The sequence below is a fragment of the Drosophila subpulchrella genome, chromosome 2L (assembly GCF_014743375.2).
Source record: "Drosophila subpulchrella strain 33 F10 #4 breed RU33 chromosome 2L, RU_Dsub_v1.1 Primary Assembly, whole genome shotgun sequence".
Taxonomy (NCBI): domain Eukaryota; kingdom Metazoa; phylum Arthropoda; class Insecta; order Diptera; family Drosophilidae; genus Drosophila; species Drosophila subpulchrella.
This window is the reverse complement of record NC_050610.1, coordinates 14,745,805-14,763,378: the sequence shown is the minus strand read 5'-3', so window position 1 is coordinate 14,763,378 and position 17,574 is coordinate 14,745,805. Positions and strand designations below refer to the sequence as shown.

The 17,574-nt window shown below is 42.0% G+C and overlaps 3 protein-coding genes across 3 annotated transcripts in view; 2 read left to right on the top strand and 1 right to left on the bottom strand.

Annotated features, from left to right (window-relative positions):
- LOC119546686 (glycine, alanine and asparagine-rich protein) overlaps window positions 1–15,986 on the bottom strand; it is a 62,870-nt gene extending 46,884 nt beyond the window's left edge. Inside the window, exons 1-3 of the mRNA XM_037853162.1 lie at window positions 15,584–15,986; window positions 15,259–15,521; window positions 13,326–14,453 (exon numbers count right to left, since the gene is read on the bottom strand). Coding sequence (XP_037709090.1) covers window positions 13,326–14,453; window positions 15,259–15,521; window positions 15,584–15,986 — 1,794 coding nt within the window. The remainder of the gene's footprint in view (window positions 1–13,325; window positions 14,454–15,258; window positions 15,522–15,583) is intronic.
- Window positions 9,099–10,589, top strand: LOC119546687. The gene is made up of 2 exons (XM_037853164.1): window positions 9,099–9,252; window positions 9,308–10,589. Exons 1-2 carry the CDS (start codon window positions 9,196–9,198, stop codon window positions 10,268–10,270), a joined length of 1,020 nt encoding a protein of 339 aa, XP_037709092.1. The 5' UTR covers window positions 9,099–9,195; the 3' UTR covers window positions 10,271–10,589.
- LOC119546688 lies at window positions 10,675–11,938 on the top strand. Its single transcript, XM_037853165.1, has 2 exons — window positions 10,675–10,823; window positions 10,878–11,938. Exons 1-2 carry the CDS (start codon window positions 10,767–10,769, stop codon window positions 11,808–11,810), a joined length of 990 nt encoding a protein of 329 aa, XP_037709093.1. The 5' UTR covers window positions 10,675–10,766; the 3' UTR covers window positions 11,811–11,938.
- Window positions 15,987–17,574: the final 1,588 nt, after the last annotated feature.

The window sequence follows — 17,574 nt, the reverse complement described above, 5'->3', positions numbered from 1 at the left end:
TTACAATTATTATTATGGAGCTTTCTTCTCGAATGGTCCAGCAGGAATCTTGAGTTCTAAAAGCAGGCAATCCTATCGATTTGTAGGCCTTGTTGCTTTAGCCGTCATCTCACTCGCACACTCACCCACCCACGCACTCGGGGGGAAATCCATTTTTCTTAAGATAAATTTTGATTAAAATTTTCGACCAACACACGTGCGATTTTTCGGTCTCGCTCTAGCTTTAAGCCCATCTCGCTCGCTCTCTATGTATCACTTTCGGTTCGGCCTTCAATGGGTGTGGGTTTTTCGTATTAGAGATATTGTGGTACTTGCGAATGTCTTAAGATTTTGCAAACGAAAATAAATGCAACTGGGTGCTTGGGGTGTGGCAACTTCTATACATAAATGAGCAATTTACTGTGTTTTTTGATAGGCTTTCTCTGGTATTTATGCGAAATTCGGCATTAATTTTCGTTTGGATACGAGTTTTTAACCAATTAAATGGAAATTCTTCAAATGACCTGAGACAGTACTGGTGAAATACATATAGTTCTTATTTAATGATTGTGTCATTAGTTAATTATAGGTTAGTCATTGAAATCTATTTAATACAAATGGTAAAATTAGGATTTGCCTTAACATGATGATTCTTAGAGATCATCTTTCTTCTGCCAGTCCTTGGTGGCCTTCAGAATTGGGATAACAATTAATTGTGGTTAAGGAAGCGAAAAAAACTGGGATTCTGTTGTGCCCGGTCAGCAATGGATGCACATAGAACCCCAAACCAGGTCTTGAATCATTATGCCCGGCACCCAAAAACTTTAGTGCACTTTCTTCGTACCTATATCTGTCTCGCTTTGACCCTTGCCTTCGCACACACTCGCACTCGCTCTCCCTCTCACTCGCTCACTAATAAGAAACTTCCGAATTAGACCCTCTCGCTCTAGCAATCTGCATGCCGACTCTGTCTAGAGCAAAATGCAAAAATGTGCATTAGGCAAAGTCCAAGAAAGCAAAACGAAAACTTTTTGGGTGGCCAAGTAGGGTGGTAAACGGAAGCTGTTGCAGCTGCATGCGGTTTGCCAGTGTGTGTGTGTGTGTGCGCGTGTGTGTGTGCTTGGGGGTGTTGCATATGCACTTGTGGGTGAGCTGGGTGTAAGTGTGTGGTCAGCTTCTTAAAATACAACCATACAACTGCACGAGTCACCGAAAATTCTTACAAGCAAAAGTGCAAATCTCTCTCTTTCTATATAAATGGCAATGTGTGCGTGCCTTTGTGTGTGTGTGTGTGGGTGTGTGTGGTCAACTGATGTATGGGAAACTCTTTGGTCAGTTTTCTTGCAAGAAAATCTAATCAACACACACACACACACGCACACACTTGGTCGGGTGTTACGTATACGCAATGCTGGACGAACGTCGTTTGTGCATAATTCGTTTGGGTGGGGAAAGGGCTGGAGAAAGGGTTGTGGGGACGTAATTTCTCCCAGGGGGTCGCCCACAAACACATACATATATAAATGCTTTTAATTTGCACAGGACGAACACACAAAAGGATCCAGGGAGTGCAAAATTTTGAAGAAAATTCAGCAGCACATGTCGGTAGTTGAGTAGTTTGGTAGTTGGGTAGTTGGATAGCTGGATGGCTGGGAGTTGAATGCTATTTTAGAGACTGGGAAAATCTTACGACAGCAGACGGAAAAGAGCCAGGATGGTATAAGATGAAGGGAGATGGTCTGCATAGTGCTGTCTTATCTTTTTACTTGAAAGCCACCACTTCTCCTGGCAGTGCGATAGATCAAAGGACTGGGTTTCGGGCCAGAGTTATGCATCTACAGTTGAGTTTTGGGCTTTACGCATGCATAATCAATGCATTTTCTTCGAATTGTCTACGCCGTAGGGGGAGTGAGAGCGAGAGGGCATGACCAGGTTGGAGCGGAGCAGGAGATGTGTTCAGTTTATAAATTAGTTGCAAAATATAATTCAAGTTCTGGGCTCTTTGCATCCATCTTTGTGCGTGTGGCATCTTTGAGGGGGGGGGGGGGGGGGACCCCAAATGTTCAATCCTTTTCTCTCCACAAAAATCGATTGAACTGCCGGCTCTTATTATTTTGATCTTTGTACTGGGATTTAAGGCAATTAGGAAAACCACTTTAATTGCACAGTCTTAAGAGCGGATTTCCAAAATTATTTTCCATTTAATTATTCGTTTATTTTTGGGCTACATTAAGCATCAAACTTTAAATGGTTTGGTGAAATATGAAAAGCGAGACAATCTTTAAATGTTATAAATCTCTACTGCACTCGCAGTTTTCAGCGCCATTTGAGTTCAATAAAAACCAATTACAGCCCAATCAATCGGTCATACCAAATGCACCAATAAAAAGGACTTCGCGTCAACCGCAAAACTGACTCGACTGATAAATCAAAAAATTTCGCTAACAAACGAAAACGATGCGAAAAAAAAGAGAGGACTGCGTTGCGAAAATCCTTTATCCCCTAGTCGAATATGCAAATAGAAAAGGAATATCTTACCATGCAGCACCGCTTTGTCTGGCTTTGGTTTTTATTATTTGATCCTTTTGTTGTTGCTGTCTGCTGATTCTGCTCCACTTTCGAATTGATTTCGCCGAAAGTCGTAAATTCCTTTGGTAACTTTCGCTCGTTGAATTTTGCATCCTTTTGGCCGTCGTCGTTGCTGTTGCTGTTGCTGTTTGTTTTTTGGATTGTCTACTTGTTTTTATTTTGCTGGCTGTTTTGTTGCTGTTTTTATGGCCAAGAAAAATGGTAAAAAGAGTGTTGAAAGTCGGGATCCTCCATAATATTATTCAAAGTCATGGATGGCTGTGTGTGTGTGTGTGTGTGCTGGGCAGAGAAAGAGAGCGAGAGCGGCCCACCAATACAATGGCAAAGCCGCTCATCGTCGTTTTCGTTGTCGTTGTCGTCGTCGCGAGTTTCTCTTTGCTCCTTTTCGTCCTCGTTTCTCGCCTCGTGTTTGTTTATTTGCATTTCCGCTTGAGCTGCAGGACTCTCTCCTGCCTGAGTGTGTGTGTGTGTGAGCGCGATGACTCAACAGGTGGCTGTGTCTGTTGCTTCTCCATCTCCTCCATTGTCATTCGGTTCTTTTTTCTGTTGTTGCTCGCTTTCTAGTTCGTCCTGCTTGTTTTTTGTCTGCCGCCGCCTCCAAACACTTTTGCCTTCGCATTTCTTTTCCGCTGCCCATGTGTGTGTGAGTGATTGTACTGGGTGTGTGTGTGTGTGTGATAGTAGCCTCTAGGCTATGAACATCATCATCTTCTCTCGCCGCTCTCTCCCATTGTCGGCTTCTCTCAACTTGTTTGCTTATTTGTTTGTTTGTTTTGCCTCCACTTTGCTTTTTCCTGTCTTCTTTTGTGCATCTTCCACGCCCACCTGCCCCCCTTTCACCCCTCTCACTTCACCATTTCCGGGGGGATAATTTTCTTGGTCGCTTGGCTTTTTGTGCTTTTATTATGCCGCACACGGCTCAACTTTTCAACTTGTTCTTTTTTAGCTTTTTTCGATGGCGGCAAAATAAAATGAAATAAAAAATACATTTTCGTCAAGGACGTTAATTGTTTTGCTTCTATTTTTTTCGTCTGGCCTGTATGCGAATGTGTGTATGTGCATGTGTGTGTGTGTGTGCTTCTGAGTGTAAGTGCGAGCGAGATAATGGACGTGTGTTTGTGAAGCGAGTCCTTTGACTTTTATTTCTGCTTTTATTTTCTGACGCTGCTTGTTTATGTTGTTTTTTATTACCGCCTCAATTTGCGTGCACTTTGCGGTTGTTGTTGCTCCTGCTTTTTTTTTTGTTTTTGCACTGCGTGTCCTTGCCGTTATTTTGCTTTCTTTTTCCACTTTCTTCCGGTTTTCACACACATGTACATTCCGCCCATAAGTGCCGTTTAATTTATCAATTTGTCGTTTGCCAAAGGAATTCATTATTTGATTGTTGTTGTCTCCATTTTTTTTTGTCGCTTCCGGTTTCCCCACTTTGATGCGGTTTGTTTACTATTGTCTGGGCTTAATCTTTTGTTTATTTGCCATCAACGTCATCGTTCGTGCCGCCTGACATTGTTGCTTTCTCGTTGCATCGGAAGTTCAATCGGTAGCGATGAACATTTTCTTTTTCACTTCCCTTTTCCACTTTTCGGTACATCTTTTTAGTGTTTCGGTAATTGGAGTCAAATTGTTTTCTGACATGGATGGACTTCTGATTGGGGAAAGTGAGTTTGAAGATAAGATCAAAGGACGATTCCTGAATAGTCCTTCAAATCAGAGCGTCCTCGGCCTAATCGAACATTTTACCACCTTTAATATTATTTTATTATTGTAAATCATATGTTCTATACCAATTTCATAGAATTTTTAAGTAAATATCTAGAAAGAATTTTTAAAACAGGTAGTACATATGTTTCGAATTTGGCATTTGGTGTAAAGTCAAAATTACGTACATTTACCTCCTCTAATATTATTTCATTATTTTTAATAAAATTTTTTTTACTAATTTTATGGAATTTTTAAATAAATAAATAAAAAATTATTTTTAAAACAGATAATACTTATATAAAATTCAAATACCATTTCAGACCTTATAGGAAATATAAGTATTTAAACACAAATGTTCTCAAAAGCTATCTGCTATTTCATTTTTTTGTGTTATGCCATAGTTTATATTGCGGATTTGTTAAGCGGATTACCTAAATATAGGTTAACAATATTAAATCAAAGATAGTTAGTGAATAAATGTAATTGTAAAAACATTTTATGAAAACTTTTTAGATTTTATGCGAGTTGTACCACATTTCAATTCGATTTGCTTAAAATCCATCGAGGGATTTGTGGATTTGAATAATTTTATAGCGTTTAAAAGTCATTTACCTCCTCTAATATTATTTCATTATTTTTGATAAAATGTTCTATACAAATTTTATGGAATTTTTATATAAAAAATAATTAAAAAAAAAAAATAATAATAATAAAAATAATAATAATAATTTCGAAAATTAATTTTTGTGTAACTCCAAAATAATCAATATGATAAAATGTTCTAATAATTTTAACACAAATATATGTAAAAGAAATGTAATGCAACTCCTTCAACCTAAATTGTTAAAGTAATGATACCTATTCTACTATTTAATCAGCTTTGAAAGAATCCTAAGAAGTAGGGTGGATATGAAGAAGAAAACTAAACAGGTCCAAAAGGAAGCTCCTTTCAATCCCTGCCATAAACGCAGCACTTATTCAAATCCAGCAAGTAATTAAAACGCAAGTCTCGAGGCTAGCCAAAATAAGTAATTGCCACCGTGTTCGACAACTCATCAGCAAACAGGAAAATTGTCCCAGAGTAGTCGCAAAAAAATGAGAAAAACCGGGTAGAATGCCCCAACCGAATTGACAAATTAAAAGCAAGTGAAAATTTTCCAAAAAACCCTGAATAAAGAACAAGAGAGCTTTGAAAAGGAAACAAGTTGGGGAGCCCTGTTGACAATTAAGCAAAAGGGGGATTGACAATTAAAGGGAAAAGGGGTCGATTGTTGGTTGGAAGAAAGGAGTCCTAAAGAATCGACAAGTTTCGGGCGCGCAATTATGATTATGGGTGCGTTTGCCCATTCTTCCAACCAAATCCTACTTTAATTGTTTTTTTCGCTTTCTACTTTTTTTCCCTTTTTACCAGGGATGCTGCCCAGTTGCCTGGACGGAAATTCATTAGAGCAGCCCTAGGGTAGGGGTTTGCAGAGGGGGTAACTGGTCCCCGGCCATGTCAAAGCGACTCCAAGACGTTGTCTTGGCTTTTTTCCTCAGCGAAAATTGCAATTTTTCCAGGACCCAGGCCAGACATCGATGGGGTTGGGACGATTGTCCCTGCCCGGCAGACACCCCTCCCCTCCCCCCCTGTTTTTGGTAGATCGTTGGGTGTGGCTGGGCGCAGAAAAAGGGCTTCGCATCCTGCTTACGGTATAAAAAAAAAATGGGGAAGAGACCAAGGACCGCTAGACGACGGGCGGGCGAGCAAACATAAAAATGCGTTTTTGCCTTCAGAAGTCCCTTTTCGAAAGTAAGGTTGGGGTTTTGCCGGGGTGGCAACTTGGACGGGCACCTAAACAGAAAGTAATCAACCCACACACACACACACAGAGAGCCGTAGAGATATGCCCACACAGACACTGACAAAGCAAAAAGGACGAGAAACGCGTCTCCACCTTCACTCATTTGCACAAAACACACCCACAACTTTGGTCCGAGCTGGAGAAACTTTTTTTCGCTTTCGCCGCTCCAACATTTCTGTTTCCTCCGCTTCGTGGGGGCGGTTGGGGGCGTGGCATTGTTCTTGTGCCGCCATGAAAATTAATGAAGAAGTGCCCGACCCATGTTCCAGAGGCACTAAAACTCCGTCCTCCGCCCATCGACCGACTGACAGACAGTCGCTAGCTCCGGTCCCCAGTTTTCGAGGTTGATCTGGGGCCTGGGACTTGGGACCCTCGGTTAGAGTTGGGTGTGTGGCCATGGGTCTGCCGGAAGGACTCCCTCCTGGGGGTGGGTGCGTGCCCATAGCTGATGGCTTCCAATTTTTTCCCCAGTCCCCTAACACTAAAGTGGGATTTACATAAACTCTGGACCACTGTTTGGGTCTTAATGGTTATATAAAATCCAAATACCATTTCAGCCCTTATAGGAAATATAAGTATTTCAACACAAATGTTCTCAAAAGCTATCTGCTATTTCATTTTTTTTGTTATGCCATAGTTTATATTACGCGGATTAAGTTGCATTACCCAAATATAGCTTAACAATAATTAATCAAAAATAGTTAGTGAATAAATGTAATTGTAAAAACATTTATGAACATTTTGTAGATTTTATGCGAGTGTATCACATTTCAATTCAATTTATTTAAAATCCATCGCGGGGCTTGTGTATTTGAATAAATTTCATAGCATTTAAAAGTCAGTTTCAGTTACGCAATTCTAATTGGACTTCATCACACACAGAAGTAGACCTGACAATATCTGTGAAACGAAACGGGTAAAAAATCAGCCCACAAAACACTGGAACAAAGGCGATTTGAACAAACTCACGGAGCATTGGTCAAGCCAAACCCTTTGGGTGGTGGAGGCCTTGGGAATGGGGTGCTATAGCTGGTGTGAGGGACCCAAACTGACTCACCCAGCTGGGACGAGGACTCGGAGGACACACACCCACATACGGTCAAGTGGGTGTTGACCTGTCCACATTTAGAGGGGCACGTTGCCGCTTTTTTGTTTTTTCGCCCGACTGCGGCAACTGTCGCTAGATGGCGCCAGGCGGGATTGCAAACAGGAGCCGAGGTAGCAACAGGACGAGGACGACGACGACGACGACGCCTTTGCTTTTAGCTTGATTGCCAAGCCTAGTTAACTGTAAAGTTTTATAACTTTGGCCGGCCACCCAATCACCGCCCACTCACAAACACAGACACCTTCGCCTCGCTTGGCCTCACCTGCAAAGCGTTAAAATCGGTTGGTTTATAGCACGCGCCTCGGTCCTTGGTCCTTGGTCCTTCCGCCCACCTCACCCCCTAAGCCATGTTCGTCCGGGCTCTAACCCCAACCCTTCTTTATCCCTGACAACGTTCGACCCTTTTAAAAAGTCGTCAATACTTTCCTTGCTCCGCCCCCGTGGAAAAGGACGAAAAGGGTTTGGGGATACGTGCAACGGCCTCTGAGCTCCGAGCAAGGACTCCGGCCAGGACGGGGACCAGCCACGGGGCCACGAACCTGGGACCTGGACAAGGACCAGAGGACCGGAGAACCGGGCGTCTATCAAATTCCAATTTCGGTCCCTTTTTTTCCTCCGTTCTGTTGGCATTCAAGGTTTATGGCGTCTTTTTAGCGTAAATCCTGCATGGCCATGACTGAAGTCCGGTCCTGATGTTGCACCCTTTAGCCACCGTCGCTGGACCGTGGCCCCCAACCCTAATGCTATCCTATCGGTGGGTCTACATCTTCAATATCCTTTCTCAGCCCCCATCAGCAGACTCACTCCCACCGAAATGCGAAGGACCAATGGGTACATTTTTATTTTTACCATGTCATGATAACGTGTCTGTCATACTGTTATTGGAACCTTAGTTCTTAGAAGGATTTTAATTTCGGTGTAATCTGGTTTGCTGCTTACTTTGCAAAGAACAAGAGTTAGAGACTTCAAGTACACCCAAATAATAAAAAAAAACAACATTTTTAATTTTGAGAACTTCGTGCCATATTTGCCTTTAATCTACTTTAAATTATGAACAACAAATTTGATAAATCGTCTTTTGAATAGCTATTACCTATGTTTATAGCATGAAGTGTTTTTAAAGCTGTAATAAAATGTAGTAGCAAACGTTTTATTTTATTAAGTTCCCAGAAATGAAATATTTGTTAATCTTAAATTTGTAATTACTAAGAACATATTTACGGAACTGGCAATGAATGTATATTTAATCAGCAAAGTAGTTCTAAAACTTGTTCAACGTTATCTATAACTTGAGATTGTAGGCTTTGCAATGAAAAAGTACACAGCTTCATAAATATAATTTAATAGATGCCGATGAGCAATTTGAATACCCGGGTATAACCTAGAAGTTTTATTATGAGTTTTAAGAAGAGAAATACCCCTTCAAATTAAAATCTTGAGTCAATCAGATTCTATTAATGGTACATATATTCGCAGTACTAAATGGTCGAGTTTACCTACTAGCTGAGTACGAAGCAATAGTTAGATGATGAGTATTTTAAGGTCGAGAGCGGCCTGACTTGTTTTTCATGTGTAAGCTTGCAACATGTACTGCAAAAAACCGGTCTTTTCTATCGACGAATAGCAGACGTGCAAAGTTGTTAAAAAATGCACAGTTCATTCAGAACTTCTCTAACTTGCTTATGTTACATAATCTTTCGCAGATTTATTTTTGAAAAGATATTCCCTTTTTCGTTAAGATAAAGACTTAATAATTAAAGTCCTCATGGCAAAAACCCCATTCAGATAAAGTAGCTCTCAACAAGTCGATAGCCTCTAAATAACAAGCTGAAAACGTGACTCGTGAAGAATAAAGCTTTATTTATAAGTAAGGGTGATCAGCATCGATCGGCGTTTGTGCGCTATGCTCACGGAACCAAGTTCAGTTTGAACCAGACATTCAATGTGGTTGCTTGTGCCCGGGAAATATCAACAATGAAGTACGCTAATCTTCTAATTATCTGCGCCAGCCTGGTGTTCTCCCAACTGGAGGTAGGTAATTGGATTTCCCACTCTCTCATTAGTTAAAACCAATTTTTTCCTCTAGATGGGAGCAGCCAGAGCTACTGACCGTGGAATCGACCCTTCTCTGTACTCCAAGGCCCGTGTATGGAACTTAACCGAGGATATATTAAATGAAATGTGGCGCACCAAATCGCCGTATATTGTCACAACAAAAAAAAATCCCGGTGAGGTGATTACGGAAACCTTCGAATTGAGTCCCAATGGAAGAAATATTTTAAAGAGCACGGAAATACGACGAGAAAGGACATATCCGGCAGTGGGAGCATCTGCCTCTGCACAAGCTCAAGAAAATGCCGAATTTGTATCGAACCAGCTGCGTCGACTGGCCAGTGTCTTCAATAATCCCTTCCTCAATCCAGTTGGATATGGTTTCCCTGACTTTAACATTTTTAAAAACTTTGTTCCTTTCGGATCCAATCAGTTTATCCCGCAAATTCCCGGTCTACCTTGTAATTGTCAGAGACCAAACGAACCAAAGCCGGAATATAGTCCTCCTCAAGAAGATCCCATATATATTCCGAGCCGTGACCAACTTTATATACCACCCGGCGATGATTTCAGTTTGAACAGACGGAATCCACAATATATTCCCCCTCAAAATGTGCCCAACACATATGAACGTAATCCGAATAGACCCGATGATATTGATCAATGGATGCCCAACCCAGTTACGACTCCTCGATCTTTGGTTCCCCGTCCCACGATGGCACCCCCAAATTTCGACGATTCGAGTCCCCTGTGGGTGCCGTCACCAGATCCAACTTTAACGGAGCGAACCTTAGTACCCCTGCCCACTCTGGCTCCCAAGACAAATGGAACTGACACAGTGATCGATGATTTCCTGTCAAAGGTGGACGTCACCGTCGCGGACATCAAGGAGGAGGATGGGGAACTGGTCACTAAGATCGTGGATAAGCAAGGCAGAGTTCTGAATGTCAGTTTTGCCTTGAGCGATGACAAAGGTAGAGAGGGTAGTCCCAATTAGAAAAACTCCCTCTTTAAAATCGTATCTGTTTTTATAACAAAGTGTACATCTATTAAATAATTATGATATAGCTCGAGAAAAAAACTCAGTTTAAAGATTATTTGCAATGGATTCCCAACTGTCTATTGTTAACGTATTGCAAAGAAACTCTAAAAATATTTTTTTTAAATCATTTTAAATTGAAATGTTTTGAATATTTTTGTATTTTAAGTCAACATCCACTTTACAGAAAAATGGACATTTATTACCCGAGAAGCTTGAAAATTTATATTAACTTTAACGAATTTCTCAAATAAATTTTGGTTCTACCTCAAACTGAAATATTGGGAAAATCTATTATATTTGCACTCGATGATAAGGGAGATTGTGGGAAAACCTATAGATAACCTTTGCTTAGCCACTGCCTATAGGATTGGCAATTTCAGACGATTCGTAATTTCAAATTAGTTCGATTCAGGCAATCGAGGTGATCACAAGTGTAGCGGAAAGAACGAGAATGAAGTACTCTCATCTTCTGGCAATCTGTGCCAGTTTGCTGCTCCTAAAACTGGAGGTAGGTCATGGCAGTACCTAAAAATCCAAGGGTGACATCAAATTTTTTCTACAGACAGCAGCAACAACAGCAGCAGTTGGGGAACCCAGTCAGGAGCTTATATATGCGGCCCAGACTATTGGATTGGATGAAGTTGGCTTGCGTGAATTGTGGCGCACCAGGCAGCCGCTGGTTGTTAGAAAGCAAAGTGACGCCGGTCAACTGACTTCGGAGACCTTTGAACTGAGTCTGGATGGCAAATCGATTGCAAGGAAGCGGGTTGTAGAGGGATCAGCGCCTGCCAGGCTAGAGGACAATTCCAGCTCGAAGCCCCAAGAGGACTGGGAGTATGTGCCAAATTCCGTCAGCCAGCGTCGGCCCATAGGAGAATCTAATTTTGGAATAGATAATTTCGATACCAATATATTTGGCACAGGCTTATCCAGGCCTTCCATATTTCCCAACTGGGAGGTGCCGGCCGGAGTGACGCCGGAAGTCAAAACCAGGACTGAAGTGGATAATTTGGGACGAAAGGTGACCACCACAACTAGAACTTTTAGAGGCAGAGTTGTGCCGGGAAGTAATGTGTTCGAGCAGCTATTTCCCGATATATCCAGGGAACCGGGTCCAATTAACCCCGACTTTGCCCAGAATCCACCCACGGGAGCAATTCCAGCATTCCGTCCTGGTCCATTTGACTCCAATTCTGGACCAACCCCTCGCCCAAGTCACAGGGCACCTTACTACGTACCCGTAGTAGACCACCCCACCACACAGCGAACCCTAGTTCCACTTCCCACCCTGCCCCCTCCAGAAGATGACGGAACGGACCAAGTGATCGATAATTATTTGGCCAAGCTTGATCTAAAAGCGTCGGACATTGAAAATGTAAATGGTGAATTGGTTAAGACGATTGTGGATAAGAATGGACGAGTTTTGACTGTGAGATATGTACTAAGCACAGTAAAAGGCCCTGAAGAAGAGCCCAAGCAGCAACCCACCAAGTAAATCGGGCACTTAAGAGTTATATTAAAATTTCTGAAGTAAATAGAGAATATTTTGTAAACAATGTTTGAAAAACCAAAACGCATTTCAATAAAAAGCTTATCAGCTGGGGCTAAACCCAGGCAGTAAAATTGGAGGTCGGAGTCAATCTTTAGATGGAATATTACACTTATAAATATATAATATATACATATGTAGGTATGAAATTGATAAGGTTGTTTTTTGTTTATAGTTTAATATGTGTTGACTCACCTGCTTATGTTTTCATCTATATTAATATATACAAGCAACTACAAAGCGCTCTAAATTGTTCAAAAACTACTCGCATATATGTATACATTTTGGGACATTAAATATTCTTTATTTTCATATCGTTGGCCAAATTAATTAAAAAAGCATTTATAGTTTTGTATAGCTAATTTATTACAAACAATTTTTTTTTTGTTTTCGCTAACAACTGAGCTGAAAGAAATTAAAAGAAAGGGAAAAATATAATTGGGATAATAAAAAAATCAACGAAATAATATTAAAATAATAACATTAGTTGACTAAGCATGGTTAACAACATAATTTTAGCAAAGGAAAAAATTAATTGCAGCCAAAAATAATTCAAGCATTAAGAGATCAAAATTATAAAAACACAAAGGGGAAGCGCGGAACGAGAAATTCAATTGGAATTTCACGGCAAAATGATTAAAATACGTATAAAAAAAGGCTATTGCATAATTTTGTGCGCAGCTCATTGCAAAACGCATTTGGTGGCCGAAAGCATTTTGGTCATGGTTGATTTGGTTGTAGTTGTAGTGGTGTGTATCCTGTTTTTCTGTCATTGTCTTTCTCGCTCGTTAGCATTGCATTAGTTGGGTTACATTTATAAGCCAAGCATGTCAGAGAAAAGAGAAACTAGATTAGTAAAAAATTGTTGTTTGATCAAATGTATGAAAACGTATTAAAAGCATTTTTTCTTAAGTCTAAGTACGGGAGCTAAAGCCAAACATGAAGCAAAAAATGTTTGCACGGCGCTCGAACTAATTAAAAAGCATTGCCTGCCCTTGGGCGCCATTATGAAATTCAACTTGGCATAAAATATGTTACAGCAAGCATACATATTTAAACAATATTGGCGTATTCTTTATTTGCATTTGCTGGTCAATAACGATATTAAAATATATATAGGTAATATGCATTTTTCAAATATTTTTTTTTTAAACTTTGTCATGAGAGAACGTAATAAAGGTTTAAAATCGCCAAGGGCTTTTAAATGTAATATAATAGATTCAATAGGAAGTATGGGTAATAAAAAATACTGATTCTTTGTGTACCTTTATCAGCAATAAAATAAAATGTAGAATGGTAAGAAAAGGTAATAGTAAATTGATTGATTTAGTATTAAACTTTGATTGCTCATATGAGATCGGATAGTTTCCTGGCTAATGAACAGGGTTGAAAACTATCATCAGCTCTCAATTCAGTATTATTTCCTTAAGCCTAAAGAGAGTACTTGAAGTCTTTACTCACCAGGTTGTCGAACCGCAAGGCATCCTCATCGCTGAGTCCCATGCTGCGTGTCAACTGCAAGTAAGTCGAGGTGATGGGCTTCAGGCGCTCCAAATCCAACGGTGGCAGGGGCAGGGATAGCTCCACAGGAGGCAATCCTCGCAGTTGGGGAATTCGAAGCTCCGGCAGTGGTTTCGGCGGACTGGGCAGTTCCAGTTTCAGTTGCACCGGGGTCGATGTGGATGCCGGATGACCGGTTTTCAGGCTGGAAAATATAGATTTTGTTAGATTTATTGGGGTATGGGGATTTTCCCTAGGCCTGGCTGTGGAATCTGCAAGGGAAGGAGATCGTGCCCGCACTGAGCTGTCCGGAGAGGTCTTGATCGGCGGCGATGCGGCCTTGGGAGGGGCCAGCATCTTGCCAGGGTCTGAGGTGGTGGCGGTAGGGGTAGTAGGGGTTGCTGTGGCCGCGGTTGAGATGGCGGTGGTTGTTGGATAGCTGAGGCTCTGCAACAGGCTGCTGCCGTAGATGGGCGGTGCTAAAACCGGTTCGCCGGCATAGAAGCGCCTCATAAAGTCATAGTATCTCAGGAGATTATCCCGCGACTTGAGCAGCTGTACATCAAAGCACTGGCTACCGGGTTGGGGATGGGCTTGGGATTGGGTTAGAGATTGGAGATTGATATTCGGGGCAGCAGGGGACTGATCTAGCGGACTCGGCGGACGCTGCAACTGGGTCTTGACCCGGATTTTTGGCGTGCTTTCAACAGCCGCCTGTACCGCCTGCGGTGGCTTGGGGCTGCGGCTTTGGGGCGGTCCTGTGCCCAGGACATCCAGCTGAGTGGCACTGGAGCTGCTGGCAATAGCGGCACCACCCACAGAAATGCCCAAGCCACCGGAAACCACTTTGAGGTCGGCGCTCGAGTGCCGACGGCGTTTGGCCGTGGGTCCCGCCTCCAGCGAGCTCTCCGTGTGCGATGAATAGTTCAGGCAGTTCTCCACTTCCGAGGAGCTCTCGTTGCCGGCCAGGTCCGAGTCCTTTCCGCCCCCCGATGGTGAGGAGGGTCGCAGGTTCTTCTTGCACTCGGGACAAATGGTCAGGAAGCGGGTGACCGCCTCGCGGGGCAGGAAGGCGTAGGTTTCAGTGATCTGCATTGGGATAAATAGAACAAGGTTACAGAAAAATAAAGATAATGAACGTGACTTAAAAATAATAAATTCTTTTAACATAGATAATTATTGGAGAGTGTAGAGGAAGATGATCTTGCAGATATTTCCGAGAAATCTTTAAAAATTATTCTCAGCTTGTTTCAAACTCAGTAGGTTTTAATAATATTTAATTATTTCTTTCCAGCTAAAGTGGGCCTTTTTTTAAAATTGAAATTATCTTTCTATTCTATTAATATAATCTTGCTATATATTGTGTTGAAAAATAATTAAGTTTTAAATTTGTTGAATTCATCTCTTCGTCATCACACCCTAAAACTTTTAAATAGGTATAGACAAAATTAAATTTCGCGTTTATAGAGGACAAAAGAGGTCAGCAACTTCCTGCTTTTGAAATTTAGATAGAAAAGATTTTAGGAATGGTGACATGCAGAAAGAGAATCGTTTGTCACTATACAGCTATTATGATTTCCAATCAAGATACTTTCATATTTAAAATTCAGCATTTGAAAACCCATTATATAAATGCAATTTTCAATCTTTGTGATACTTTCTACACTACACTATACCCTGCACTCTCCTATTTCTTAAAAGGTGTGCTTAAAAATGATTAAGTTTAATAGAAGTAGTCCCTCAATCACCAAAATAGGCGCTTTAATTTTTTTGGGAATGCAATCAATGAACTTTTCCATTTAAAGTCCTGCATCTGAGCGTAAAATAAGCCCAACTAAGATGAACTAATAAATGTAATATTCAATCTTCATGATATTTTGTACGCTACACTCACAATGCGGTAGGTGCGCTTCTGGCCCGCGTGCATTCCACTGCGGCCCCCCAGTTCCATGTGCACATTGTAGATGATGTCAAAGAACTCCTCCACGCAGGCCACCTTGCGGTAAGTCCGGCGACCGAATCCCTTGCTGGTGGATGCGGCAAAGAGGTCCACATCGCCGGGATTATCCGACAGGATGGCTGAGCTGGGAAGGGGTTTCAGGCGTCGCCGACTGCCGGGAGCCTCTTCAAAGCCATCGGGCCGGTTGGTGGTAAAGCCTATTAGGGAAAATCAGTATGAGTATCTCCTTAGGGTTGCATCCCCCCCGCCCCACACTCACCCTTTGTCTTGACCCAGAAGCGAAACTTGGAGCTATCTGGGCGACTGTGCTCCTTGCCCTCCAGCGCCTTAAGAATTCGCGCCTTCTTGCGCAGCGTTATCGTCTTGGTCTTGGCCTGATCGCCGTATGTGCTGAGGGCCCAGGGCTGGAACAGCTCGTAGATGATCTCCCGCTCACCTGTCGGCTGCTCCAGCTGCTCCAGCTCGTCCACATCCGCATCGTAGGCCAGATCAGCCTCCGCCTTGCCCACAGTCACCGGCGAGCCCTCCTCGCGCTCCTCGATGGCATAGAGCTTCCGTTTGCTGCTCCATCCCTCCGACGAGCCCATCATCGCCGAGGACTGTGGATGAGGTGACTCGGGCTGATCTGTACTGGGCTTACGATTACCATTCGAGTGCTCCATGATGCGAATGTCTTCTTAGAGGGCCAACTCAATCACACACTTTTTATTTGACTAAAAAACTCGCAATATCAAAGCCAAGTCCAAGCGATAATCAATATCATGGGGTATTAGGTTTAGAATTTTGTATGAAATTGGAATTTCAGCTGTATTCTATTCTTCGTTTGGTGGGATTTCTCGGTAAGTCCTGCAATATTTAAGTAATATTATTTATCGAATTTTACACAGTCACTAGACAACACCAAAATCATAAACGACTTTAGAAAAGTATAAAAACTTAGTACTTAAAATGCATACTTTTTGATGTTTAAGCACGGGCTTAGATAATTTCCAACACAATTTTTTTTTTTAAACAAATAGTCAACGAAAAGTTAACAAAAACAAGATTTCTCTTTAACAATATCAAAAATTAACAGAAATCCCACAAAAACGAAAAACAAGGGCTCAAATCTTTTTGGCTCAACAAATAACTAAAAGCCAATAAAGAAATGAACAACAGCAAGCGCGACGCGACCGAATGAAAGTTCAAACACAACTGACTGGCCAACTGATCAACGTCCCGCCGAGAAGATCTTGATGAGATGCGGATGCTTGGCCACCGAGGAAGGTCCTTAGGTCCAGTCGAAGACAGGCTGGTCCAGATACAAACCGGTTGACCGGGCATCTTTGAACTTTGAACTGCAGCCCCGAAAGCCAGACAGCCCTCGGAACAAGCTCCTCACATGCCCGAGCATCTCGCAGATAACCATGGAGTGCCTACCTCAATAAGTTGCGCAACCGCTGGCCAGCAAATCCTGGCCCAACTTCTTGTTGCCGAGCTAGACCAACCCGAAGATGATGACAAAACTCACCCCTAAACGGTCGCTTAGGTTTTGCATTTCTAACAGCATACTTTTAGGCGGTTTCAGAGCGCCAAGAAAGAAGAAACAAGTCGTGTCCTCACTCAATAAAAAGTGGATAATGACGTTTAGAGGTCGGAATTTCCACCCACCAACCTACCATCCTCCCAAACATCCGCCTGTTGCTTTGCTTTCTCCCTTCAAGTGCAAATTGTTTGGTTTGTTTTTGCGCGGAGATTGCCAACGAAGCGTCACAAGTTGCGTCACTTAATAGCACTTTTTTATCGTGCGGAAAAAATAGTGTTGTCCCAAAGATGAAAGTAAGTAAGCAAAGTTTCTGAAAGGGGAAGGAGAGAAAAATGTTTCAGTTTACTGCTGATTATACGCGCCAAAAAGCAGGCTTTAAAAATATTCTTTAAATCTTATTCGGCCATGGGATGGTCCTTGTGAGGTGGTTACTACTTCTTAGGGGTGTTTCTTCTTTATCTTGGTTTTCTTAGCATTTGTCTTTTTTTTATGAACCCAAATTTATCTTGTCATGCCATTGGTCAGCTAAACTGTCCCAGAACCGGCTCTATCTGCCTGGCCAAACTATTGTGACTTCTGTCTGCATCTCAGCATCTGAGTGCTTGGGTTCAGCTTAATTACTGGACCCGGCCAGAAATTATATTGAAAGTACCAAAAACTGGTTGATCTCGGGCAGCCTGCATAAATTTATTGAAATGCGGATAGCCGGTTATTGTAACGAACTT